This window comes from Coptis chinensis, chromosome 7 (assembly GCF_015680905.1).
Source record: "Coptis chinensis isolate HL-2020 chromosome 7, ASM1568090v1, whole genome shotgun sequence".
Classification (NCBI taxonomy): domain Eukaryota; kingdom Viridiplantae; phylum Streptophyta; class Magnoliopsida; order Ranunculales; family Ranunculaceae; genus Coptis; species Coptis chinensis.
The window spans coordinates 32427438-32441056 of record NC_141462.1 but is presented as its reverse complement, the minus strand read 5'-3'; the positions used below and the strand labels follow the sequence as shown (position 1 = coordinate 32441056).

The following is a 13619-nucleotide window of genomic DNA, read 5'->3' as shown; positions in this document are numbered from 1 at the left end:
TTGACTGAAAATAATTTTTTTAAGCTAAAACACTGGAAAGATAAATGAACAAGTGGAAAATTAAGCATGAAACACCTTTTATATATCTTTTCGATCAACACAATTATTATTATTATCTTTAGCAAGCTAGAAGTAAAATAAAATAGACAAGTACGTACACCAGCATTTTGTTGATCTAACCTAGACTCATTGGCACGAATTTAGTATGTACGAGTGTAGGACAACTTAATTGGTGCAACAAATCATCCGTAAAATATAAGGGCAGAAGTTAAATATACGCAGATGCATTTGAAAGAACACATATTAGCAATTAAAGGCACGCCCACTGACCGAAAAATTAAAAATCTCACAATAAATTTGTTGGATTGATTTGTGTATATCTACCATGGCCGGATAGCTAATGGGAGGTTCCCTATTGTATTTAGGTTATGGCAGTAGGGGTGGGAATTTGGCCCTAACGACCCTAATCCGGCCCTAACCGACCCGACCCTAAGCCCTATAAAACCCTTACAACTAAAGCCCTCCACCGAGTTTAGAAGCGGAAGGCCCGCCCCTAATAATACCTTCTAAGGTAGGGTCAGGGCTAAGGTTCTGAAACATAGGTCCGACCCTAACTAAGCCCTAACCAAACCCTAGTTATAATTTCACTATAAAATACACAACTAAAACTATCCAACTCCTTTTACATATTTTCAATTAAAATAACACCGCCCTTTCTGTAATTTATCACTTACCGTGTATGAGTACTTCTAATAACTTGTCTTATATCATAAAAACTTGTAAAACCTAATTGTTTTATCTCACAACTCACATTACACCTCACAACTCCCCTCGCTAACCTAGTCGCCAAGAACAATAATGAGCACCGGGCACTAGCCTAATGAAAAATAGGTTGACGTCGGTAAAACTCATTCCATACTCTTATTTGTCTTTGTGTTATTTAATGTTAAATGTAATTTTGGTGAGATTTGAGTACAAGAAATAACGGTTTATGTCGGTGAAAGCTCATTTCAAAATGTGTTTTGTGCATTTTAACTCTAATTTTGAAATATAAATATGAGTCTCTATGTCTTGAGTTTATTAGATTGTGGATATGCATTTTTTTAAATTGTTGGACTTATCGAAAATTATTACTTAGATTGGTTGTTATTCAAATTTCAAAGTGGTGGGACTTTGAGTTTGCAAAACTTTGAAATTTTTTTTGTAATATAAATGAGTTTTTAAAAGCGATCAAAGAAAAGAAGAAAATATATAGGCCCGGCCAAGCCTGGCCCTAAACTGTTAAAGATGGCTTAAGGTAGGGTCAGGACTTGAAATTTAGACTTATGACCCGGTCTGACCCGACCCTATAGGGATTTTGCCCGGCCCTAATAACTGAAAGACTTTAAATATTTAGGGCCGGGCTAGCCCGACTCGGCCCATTGCCCACCCCTAACAGGCAGGCTTGAATGAAAATGGCGAACGACTGTTTTTCTTTTTCTTTTTTAGTTTTTCATTTTTCATTTTTCATTTTTTCTTTTTGGTTTTTGATTTTTTTTTAATTATTATTTTTTTTGCGCAGTACAGTACGGACTGTGTCACGAAATCCATTACAAGTCACAATACCACTCAGAGTCTCACACACACCCTTGATTTGTATATATATATATATATATATATATATATATATATTTTTTTTTATTATTCTAACAAATTTTCCACTTACTCAGCCAAATAATAAAAAAAAAAATAGACATGGGGCCAGTAATACTACTATCGTACACGTGGCATCTGTTAACCGGAACAATAATAGAACGGTTCACAACGAGATGACATATTCTGTTTCTCTTGTCCACTTGCGCTAGAGAAATCTTCCACTTCAGATACCCGTTTTCTTCCAGTAAATTAAACTCTATATATATAAGTCGTAGTTTGTCTCTTCTTATAGCACTCTCATTCTTACACATCTCTTACTAAGCTACTAAACTCTCATGGCTTCTTTGAAATTTGCAGTGCCTGGAAACAATATTTTTGCTTCAAGTTCACTTCCTTCGGGAGGGTTAAGTAATGCTAGAAATGGCCTTTCCATTAATTATGATGTCTTTTCGACAACAAATCAATCCATGCAGAGGGAGCTTACTCATGTCACGAACGTAGCAACAAGGCCTCCAATATCCATCCCAGCTCCTTTAACTGAAAGTGACCATGAACGAAAACTAGCAGCATGGACAAGTATCCGGCAGGAGAAATGGGAAGGAGAGCTAGTTGTCGAAGGGGAGATCCCAATATGGCTGGTATATATTTGTTCACTTACATAGAAGTACGAATTGAGTAACTATACAAGAACCTAGTAAATATATGATTAAAGAAAAAAATGGATTTATATGGGATGAGTTTCTTCTCAATTCATGATGCCCTACTTTTCGAACGAAGTTAATATATATCCTCTACTAATAAGTTTGTTGTTGTGAACAAGAAAATTTGAATTGGATCTTCACATATTCTTGCTTATACTAAAGATAAAAGATAATTAATAACGTAATTCATATCACTAATTTTATAGCTTTTGAATAAATGTTATATATTCGATCTTTATTCTTCTCTACGGATATTTAGAAAATCTCACGCGATCCTTACGTATATCTTCGTCATTCTCAAATTGAACTGCCTATTATATTAGATTCGTCTGCCCCCACACAAACACGCATAATAAAATATAAAATCCAAAGAAAGAGAAAAGGTGTCAACTTCATCATGATCTATATTGACCTATCAATATGCAAAAGTTTTCTATTGGCCGTGTTCCAAAATCTGAACAATCCATTTCTATTTCTATTTCTATTTCTACTATATATGTTAGGGGTGTCTTTTTTTTTTTTTTTTTTTTCGGAAAACCCAATTTTTTCGAATTTCGATCTGATATTTTTTCGAATTTGACAATGATATTTGTGTTTCGATATCCGAAATTTTGATATCCGATTTTTCCAAAAAATAATTGGATCGGAATTGGATGTGTTTTCAAAATTCGATCCGATCCGATTTCCGATTAATTTCTAAATTTTTAACATATAGCAGTCTATTTCATATAATTACTAAATTAAAACTGCAGATAGTTTACAAACCAAATAAAAATCCTAAAGAAATAGAACATTGTCTTTCTCACAATTTCAAATAATTAATATTGTCATTTTAGTACATGTCTCAATTTCTCTCAGCTTTCTATTTATTGGATTAATGGATTAATGGATTAACATGAAGAAAAAACTTGTTGAATGAACGTGTTAAAAGGTCTAACTTGTTTATTGAATTAATACATTTCAAAATGATTGCTAAATGAATGTATTAACTGGATAAAAAATGGTTATCTTAAAAGAAAATCCAATTATATAATTCAAATTTCCGATTTACTTTCGTATTTTGCGGATTCCGAAATTTCTGAAAATTTTCCGATTTTCCAAACTTTTCGAATTCGGAAAAAAAATTGACATCCGAAAAATAATTAGATCGGATTTGGAAAAGATATTGCCATCCGAAAAAAATTGGAAATTTTTACGACCGATCCGAAGTCACCCCTACTATATGCGAATGAGTTAATGACAATCTTGGTTTCACCGTGAGGGCATAAATGTAATTAACCTATTCACAATGAATATTGGATTATGGAGTATAGAGTTTATTGTTGTGCTTGCATATATATACAGAAGGGAACATACATAAGGAATGGACCGGGACTATGGCACGTAGGAGACTATAACTTCCGTCATCTATTTGACGGCTATGCTACGCTTGTCGGTCTTCATTTTGAGAACGGGCAACTAAGAGCTGGACATCGACAGATTGAATCCAATGCCTATACAGCGGCCAAGAAGAACAACAAACTTTGCTACCGTGAATTCTCCGAGGCTCCGAAGGCAGAAAACTTTCTTTCTTACATGGGCGAGCTTGCTAGTTTGTTCTCGGGGGCATCTCTAACTGACAATGCCAACACAGGTGTTATTAAGCTTGGTGATGGACGCGTTGTGTGCTTAACGGAGACAATTAAAGGATCAATCCAGATTGATCCGAACACGCTAGAGACTATTGGGAAGTTCGAGTACACGGATTCACTGGGCGGGCTGATTCATTCGGCCCATCCAATTGTGACCGAGTCAGAATTCTTGACATTATTGCCCGACTTGATAAACCCTGGCTACGTAGTGGTTAAAATGGAACCAGGGACAAATGAGAGGAAGGTGATTGGACGGGTTGATTGTCGGGGCGGGCCAGCACCTGGGTGGGTACACTCGTTCCCTGTTACGGAACACTACATCATTGTGCCGGAAATGCCATTGAGGTATTGCGCTCAGAATCTACTTAGAGCTGAGCCCACTCCACTATACAAGTTTGAGTGGCACCCTCATTCAAAGGGCTTCATGCATGTCATGTGCAAAGCTAGTGGCAAAATTGTAAGTTTCTCTCTCCCTCTTAATTTGGTCCCATATTTCATTCTGTAGACCCACCGTATTAAGATGATGATGGTGACCATGTATAGTACCGTTTGACGTTGGTTGAAGAACAATTGACCCGTGAATCAGCCATGATAACATATACGAAAATTCACGCCAAGTGTTGTCTAATAAGTTGAAACTTTGTAAAACACATGTATATTAAAAGGTACTATTGAGCAATGAGAAGGATTCGTAACCTTTATGGTCAAGTTGCATTCTGTCGATACTCAATAGTTACATAACTTTAATGAGTAAGTTTTAGACCTTTGTTTTTTATTTATCTTGTTTTTGTAAATTAGGAAGTAGATGATATTGTAGAAGATCCACACCTAACTTAAAACAAATTGGTGATAAGTGAAGAGGTTATATAATTTATATATTTGATTGCAATGCTTTAGACACCTACTTGATATGGGATTTTATAATATATCTTAGCACGCCTCCTCATATTCTTAAGTCTGATACGTAGACAATTTTATACGGGAGATATGGAGTAATATGGACGGGTAAGAGAAATAGTCTGCTGTGATACCATATAGAAGATGGACATCCAATTAAACTTCCAAGATTTATATATTTGATTGCAAGACTTTCAGACACCCAATATAAAATTATAATTTCAACACGACTCTCTTCTGTTCATGGCATGGTCAAATACCTCAAACACATAGTTGAGATTCGATAATCTGCAAAGGGTAGAAATTTCAATGGGATCTAATCATGTACAGTGAAATTATTTTTTTTCCAAAATTTGATTTATTTATTTATTTTTGCCTAACAAGAAGTTAGAACTGCATTCATTATTATTATTTTTTATTGACATTTATAAAAAGGCTAAACCATGAAAATCCTATACGAGTAATATAATGAAATGTTTGTACTTCATTAAGAAAAATGTTTGCGGTGTAGATAAGAATAGAAAAGAACCGTCTAATTAAGTTACATACTGAATCTCAGGATTATAGTAGTAATTCATACAAGAAGCGCTTAGTTTCTATTTTCTTAGCATTTTTATATTGATGATGAATACTTAAATATTAAGGTGGCAAGTGTCGAAGTTCCTCTATTTGTGACGTTCCACTTCATAAATGCGTACGAAGAGAAAGACGAAGAAGGGAGGGTGACAGCGGTTATAGCAGACTGTTGCGAACACAACGCAGACACTACTATACTTGACAAACTCAGACTACAACATCTTCGATCCTTTACGGGTGATGATGTGTTACCAAACGCTAGGTACATATACAATATTTAACACTTACATAATCAGTGATTACTTTCACATTCTTAGATGATAATCACTCCTCTTATAAAGTATGTGCACGTTCTTTCAAATGGTTCTTTAATTTTTCTCATAATGCCTAATATATCCCAACCAGTGTCTTCAGGAAAAAAACAACAACCAATCAATATATAATCATCTATTTCCTAAATTACCCCTAAGTCAAAATGAATAAATTTCCTAATTTACCCTATTGCCCTACATATCTATCATGCCACTTTCAATAAATATATAAATACAAGAGGACAAAATCGTAACTTAATTCTTTTTGGTTATAGAGTGGAGTCAACCAAGTTTGCTTAAAGGAAAACCAAAGTGCCAAATAATAATGGAGTGGGCCGCCAAAGTGACCAACTTCTATATGTATAGTTATGATTGTTGAGCAAGTTTTTAAAAGAGTCAGTGTATATACACAGGTCATATATATATATATATATATATATCCCCTTTAATTATGGGGTTGTGCTAATTAAATTTGGTGATTAATATCTGAGGGTTGGGCGTTTTACTATTCCTTTTGATGGAAGCCCAATGGGTAAGCTAGATCGCACTTTGGATCCCAACCAACATGGAAGTGGGATGGATATGTGCAGCATAAATCCTGCTTACTTGGGCCAAAATATAGATATGCTTATGCTTGCGGAGCCGAACGCCCTTACCTTCCCAACACTCTTACTAAGGTATAAATTTCAACATTTATACATTTATGAATCCATAATTTGTCAAGCATTCAAATGCCTTAATGAGGCTTAATTCAATATAATCACGATCTTGATTGATTTAGTTGATAAGACCATAAAAACTGGTATGACGAGGGTGCGGTGCCTTGAGCCATTCTTCAGTATTTTGGCGGGGTGCCTGAGATGAAGATGAGGGTATTGTATAACATATTTTCATATTGTACCACTGTGTCTTTTTACATACTAGTATTTGCCCATGTCACACACGCTTTTTTATTCTTCACCTTCTATTTTTTTAAATGAGCCTATACTCATATTTCCATAGACAACCCATAAAAGTTTAGCCCAAAAACAGTCGAGGCCTTTTTTGTGTGGGGTGGGTGAGGTGAGAAAAACTTTTAAACTCACCCCAAAAACTTGTTAACTCACCCAAAAATATATTTTTAGTGGCTATGGTTAGGGGCTTACACAACCACATATCACCTTATGAAGTGGAATTTGTCAACCTACTCCACATTTCTTTGTTTTATAGATGAGTATATGGATTATATGAAATGAAGGATCATGATTCATAGTGATTTTTTTTTCTTTGATCTTAATTCTAGGTGTGGTGATTTCAATGATAAGTGATAAAAATGGTGAAGGATATGCTCTAATACTAGATGGATCAACCTTTGAAGAAATAGCTAGAGCGAAGTTTCCTTACGGTCTTCCCTATGGATTGCATGGATGTTGGGTTCCAAAAGTCTAAGAAGATTTAAGTTGCCCGATCTGTTTATCTATGAAAGTGTGTAAATTAATTGAGTTGGTGGTGTGGTTTTAGGTAGTAATTAGTCGAGTGTGCCCGTTATTTTCTTATCGATTTATCTAAGTATTTGGGGTTGGATTGCATCCTCCCACTTTGTTTGTAAGTGCCAAGTGAATTGTACTCCAAGTTTTATAAATGTAGTGAGCAGGGAGAATTTCGAGTTCTATCTCATACTTCAATGTCGATCAATCAATATATCAATATACACTACAAGAAAATGGGCCTTTAGCCACGGATGACCGGAACATTTACCACGGCTCCAAAGGCTGTATAATTATTGCCCTCGGTTGGTAGCTGTTGGTATACTTATAATAGTTGTAGAATGGTGTGACACTATTTTGCTACCTTTCTCTACGGTCATAGCGTTGGTATTCCCTCAGTTTGGACCATTGGATAAGATCTTGGTAGGTGTGGATTTTAACCTCTGAAATAATTAATTTATAGCTAGAAAATTGGTCCAAAAGTTTGAAGCAATTGGTGGGATAATGTTCTCACTCATGAGCAAAGAGATGAAATCTATAACTCTACCAAAGTGGAGTTTAGTTCCAAAGCTAATCAGAATATATCTATTTCTGATGCAGTCTACACTCTATGCCTAACCATTGTCCATCATTTTATTGGACCAGAAGGTTTGTCGGCTGAAAAAAATAGAGATGCTGCAAAATCTTAGATGTCCTACTCTATCTCATTTTAGGTGGTATAAGGATGTCTTCCTAGCCAAAGTTCTACAATTACATGATGCTAATAGTGAGCATTGGAAATCTAAATTTATTGATGGTCTCCCTAACTTCTTTGCAGAAAAGGTTAGGAAAAAGCTCAGAGATCTTAATGGAGGATCTAATATTTCTTATGAGTCTCATACTTATGGGAGTCTCATTAGTCAGGTCATTCAAGAAGGTCTTAGCCTATGTAATGATCTTAAGCTACAACATCAGCTTAAAAAACAGAATCTTTCTGGTAAACAAGAGCTAGGAGAATTTTGTGAGCAATTTGCTTATGACATTCCTTCTCAAAGAAAGAAGAAAATTTCTTCCTGAAAAACCCAAAAAAGCAAGAAGAGAATATATTCTCGAAAACATAAAAGGAGTTTCAATAAAAATTGGAAACCTAATAAAGATTTTTATAAGAATCCACACAATAAAAGTAATATTACTTGTTTAAAATGTGGAAAAATTGGTCATTATGCCAACCAGTGCTATACTAAACAGAAAATCAATAATCTAGAGATTAATGAAGATCTTAAATTACAATTAAGTAAAATCTTACTTAATACTAGTTCTTCTGAATCTGATAATGAATCTGAAGATCCTTACTCTAGTACTTCAGAAAATGAAGCACCATGTCAGTGTAACATGTTGCAATCTAAATGTGATAGCATGAGAGCTATTTTACAGATGAATGGGTTAGCTATTAATGTTCTGACCTCAGAACAACAGTCTGTCTTAGAGCTTATCGACTCTATTACTGACCCTGACACTAAGCTAAAGTTAATTAAAACTTGCTTTAAAATAGTTAAGGACAACATTGTTGATCCTACGTAGGATATAATCTTAAAGGGTTTTGATAAGCCTAGGAAAGAATAAACCTAGTTCCTCAAAGTCTCTAGTCAATCAAAATCTCAATGATAAAATCCAGAATCTCAACAGAGAGATTCTTCATTTAAAAGCAAAAGAGTGTTTCAAATAGAGAAACACTATTTCAAGGAAGACACTAACTTCCAACACCTGCAGGTTTCACTTCCTCTATACTTTCTAGGAAATGGAATATTTTTATAACCTTGATTATTGACAAAGAATATATTTTGAATAATTATATTGCTTTTGAGTCGATAGTGGTGCAGATATGAATTGCATCCAAGAAGGATTAATTCCACCAAAATATTTTGAAACTACTACTCAAACTATGACCCGTGCTAGTGGTAGTAAAATTGCTATTCAAATAAGCTTACTAAGGTTAATATTAATAAGAATGAGGTTAATATACCTCTATCTTTTCTATTAATTAAAGACCTTACCCAAAGAAATTATCTTTGGGAACCCCTTTCTTAAATACCATTATGCCTATAAATAAAATTGACAATTATGGTATTTACACTAACTTTGAGGATCATCCTTTGGTCTTGAATTTATCTCTTCTTCTTTGCGAGCGGGGAAGATCCAAGATTGTGAAATATAATTCACAAAACAAAGGCTTTATGAGTATCCAAATATTTTGGAAATAATATACTCTTCATCATTCAGAGAATATTTCTCCGGGATTATATCCTGTACATCTAAGACATAATTGAATGTCTTTTTACAGAATCCAGCATGCTCCAATTTGGTTCATTGGAGAATCCATTATATGGACAGCACACAGAGCAACCATTAAAGGACTCTGAATCCTTTCAGGATACTGCTAATGTTGAGATTATCAACATTCTTGAGGACAATTTAGGCCTCCTTAACTGGGATCATTCCCAGGAGTCTGTTGGTACTTCTAACAGCATCAACAAGGGTAAAACCTTGGAGTCTGAATATTTCAGCGCCTATGCGAGTTCTTCGCATAATTTTTCTAGAGAGTCTAAAAGTACTGGTAAAAGAAAAGTACGATTTGATGATCTAGAGTTACCTTATGTCTATGATAACCGACATAAGTTCTTTACACATCAAAAGCTTCCGCGGCTTTTTAAGTCCATTTTGGACAATGTTATCAATACCTTTGATCAAAGATAATAAAAAGATCTTATCCAGTTCTTAAAATCAACTGCTAAATATTTTAGCAAGCAACGAGAACTTCGATCAAGCCTTGGTCTCGGGTTAATAAAACCAATAGTCCAAAAAGATCCCTTGATTGTGTATCTTGGAGTATTCTCTCCAAAGACTTTTCAGAATATTTTTGGAATAAAGCCAAAATTTCCCTTCCAAAGACCTTTACGAATTAATCCAAAATCTTCCTCCTTCACATTTTTCGAGATGGATTAATAATTGGAATTCAATAGTATTGGGTTCTTGCCCTTTGATTATAAAAGGTATTGCCCATATTACTGAAGGCACTCACAGTATACATCCTAGTCTTCATATCTTCCTTCCTGCCACATTTTGGCAATATTTTGGTCCTGAAGATATGTTTTTAATTGATGAATTACTAGAGATGGGATTTAATAAATCCATAACCATCAGTACAGAAGTATCTTTGGAAGCAGGAACTAATGACAGAACATTCCTGCCTTCACCGTTGGTCCAGGCCATAGAAAATACTATGATAAAATGGCGTGGAACTATTTCTTTAAATTTATTACATACGACTTGTCCCGAATATCTGAAAGATGAAACTTATCCTGCAGTATTTTTGGTCCGAATCCATAAACAGAGACCTTTTGATGACATATCAAGAGTTATTTCTCTTTCGGAATCTAAGGAGAAATTTCATATAATTACAGCAGAAGACAGGATCAGAGAAATGGCCGAAATCCGTGCTATTGGTCTTCATCAGATTAAATGGTTTATCAGATCTAATTCAGCACAAAAGTATCCAAAGTTTACTTTTTTGTCTGAATCTGATAGATTTCTAATCCTTACAGAATCCTTGGACAACTCTAATAAAACCAAATTCTTTGAGCAATTCAGCAGGATGAGCTCTTTGGCTCTTAGTCCAACGGCTATGGAGATCCTCAAATTAATAGATGAAGAAGGATCTTATGAGTATCTTAACCATCTTGGATACCTTTCCTCTGAGTCAGAACTAGAAGATGTGGATAATGATATCCTGATCCAAGTTGCTGAGAATCTACGCACTCAGCATAATGGCAGACACTATGGCCCAAATTAAGGACCAGAAATAGAATCAGCAGCTGTATTCTTACTACTTTATCCAAGAAGGACCCATGAAAGGGACATTTCACCTTTTCTTTTCTTTAAAGTCAAAAGGTAATGGAATAAAGTATCAAAAGGATTCTTATCCTTTGAAGACAGAAGTAAAAGACAAGTATGCTTTGTCAAGGTGGCCCAGTCGACTGCAATTATTGAAGCACACGTAGCCACTTTCTGTGCGGACTCCAAATTATATTTTGAGTTCCGACTAGTATAAAAGGGATACCTCACCCTTGTTGAGGGGCATCGAATATTTTACCTTTCAATTTTCTTTCTAGTTTGCTAAGAGTGCTCTCTATCTCTCCTTGTAACATACATCCATCCATATAAATAAAAGTTCAGTTTAATCAAGTGTTCTTGCTGCTGACTGATCTTCTTCCGCTTTAATCAGGTGTTTTACCTGATCTTTTTCTTTATAATTGCTCCAATAGTTTGTAAACACAAATTTGTATAATTATATGTCTGCTGACTGACTCCTTAATTATATGTCTGCTGACTGATCTGTTAATCTTAACTTAACTTGGAATATGATATAGTGTCCATGTTCAGACCATATATATATATAAATTATCCATCCGACTATATATATATATAGTGTCCATATATCATATAATATACTTACTTCCACTTTATAATTGAACCCACGTCGTAACACTATAATTAAACCTCAATTGTTAAGGGTTGAGTTTTGGTAGCTAATTTGAGCCAATTAAAAGAAAAAATTATGGATCATAAATTTCTAATTTGAACCATATAAATTTTTTTGGAGATCCATCACATCCCCATAAAATCAATTTTATCGATGAACATTTGTCAATTCCGATATATATATATATATATATATATTTCAACTTTTACTTTCAGTGTTTGCAGCATGGTTTCGGTCCAAGTATCCTTAGATTGCTTTGGGAGCACTAGTGTCATCAACACTAGTCTTCTACTTCGGTGATTTGACGCCCCATGGAGGGTATTACAGGGTTGCTACCAATGACTTCAAGGTAATCTTGTTTTTCTGCATTAAAAACTTGATTCTCTTAGAATACTGAGCAAAAAATTGGTGCTCCAAATGATTGAACTATACATTAACTAATTTATCCAAAAAAAAAAACATTATACAATAACTGAAAAAGTTTGCACAAACTATTTTCATAACATATCTATAAAAGCTGAAAAAATCACCATAACCAACAACCACAATCCTTAAGTGAACTTTCTTAGCCATAATTGATGTCATGTCTATTTTAAATCTATTCTTTTATGGGAGTTATGCTGGAAGAATGTAAACATTTGTAAATGTATATACCATCTCTCTTGTTATAACTATCGAGTTTATATATTTTGATCATTTAATGAAAATTATATATTTAGTTTCTATATATAAAAGTATATGTGCTTCTAATTATGTTTGTATGTTATCAGATTTGTACAGAAATGGTATTTCCCATTGGACATGCAAGATCAAAGCGACAATATGTTTTACAAGTCACTGTTTATTCTTCAAAAATAAAATGAAGATTGTTGAGAGTACTTTTTGGATGTCATCTATACCTACTTAGCTAGAATTGATGTCATCTATTTTAAATTAATTCTTTTATAGGAATTACGTTGGAAGAATAATGTATACATTTGTAACTGTATATACTGTCACTTTTGCTATAACTATTAGGGTTTCCCATAGATGGGAAATTAGGGACTCCCCCCTAAACATATTGTGTGTATAGGGGAGACCCTAATTTCCCATCTAGTAGGGGGGATTGGCTCATCTAGGGGGGGGGGGGGGGGGGTAGCACTAGTTCACCCTAACTATTATTGACATGTACCGAGATGGTAATGTGACATGTTGAGAAAGTGGGAGTTGGGGTTGTGTTGTTCATCTTAAATCCTTTGTTAGGAGGAATGGTTTTGATGGTTGGAAAAATCTCTTTCTAAACTTTCTAGTCTTTCTTACTCTTGTTCTTGATTTTAAATGGTGGAAAATACTAGTTAAATGGATGGGGTTTAAAACATGAAAATGAAAACAAGATTAAAATATGAATGAAAGACAATGAACTAATGAGACTTTGTAGAGAACAAGTTGTACTCATTGATTGAATACAACTTGCTTGGGTTGATTGGATGAACACAATGAAGAAAATAACTTGAAGAACATGATGGACATGAAGTAAAGAAAGCAATAAGGACTTAATTAGATTGAAATACTTGTAGCGAAAGAGAACTTGATTAGATGTTGCAAACAAGAAATGCTCAAATGAAACTTGATTTAGTAACTTGAATAACAACAATGGAAATTGAAATAAAGCAAATAAAATAAAATAAAAAGACTTGAAATTAAATGACTTAATTTAAAATTAGATTACTCGACTCCTAACAGACCAAATGGTTTGAACCCTAAAACATTGGATGGTTAATTCTCTACATCTCTTTAGTTTATAGAGGACACCAATTACATATTTGCCCCTTCTTCTAGAAACAACCTTGAGGATAAGATTAAGCTTTGTGGGCTTTTGACTTTAGCCCATATAATTGAATTCT

The 13619-nt window shown here is 34.3% G+C and overlaps 1 protein-coding gene across 1 annotated transcript; it reads left to right on the top strand.

Annotated features, from left to right (window-relative positions):
- The first annotated feature begins 1916 nt into the window (after positions 1-1916).
- CCD8 (carotenoid cleavage dioxygenase 8) lies at positions 1917-7400 on the top strand. The gene is made up of 5 exons (XM_086572947.1): positions 1917-2273; positions 3681-4424; positions 5509-5702; positions 6243-6428; positions 7034-7400. Exons 1-5 carry the CDS (start codon positions 1971-1973, stop codon positions 7056-7058), a joined length of 1452 nt encoding a protein of 483 aa, XP_086429073.1. The 5' UTR covers positions 1917-1970; the 3' UTR covers positions 7059-7400.
- The last annotated feature ends 6219 nt before the right edge of the window (positions 7401-13619 follow it).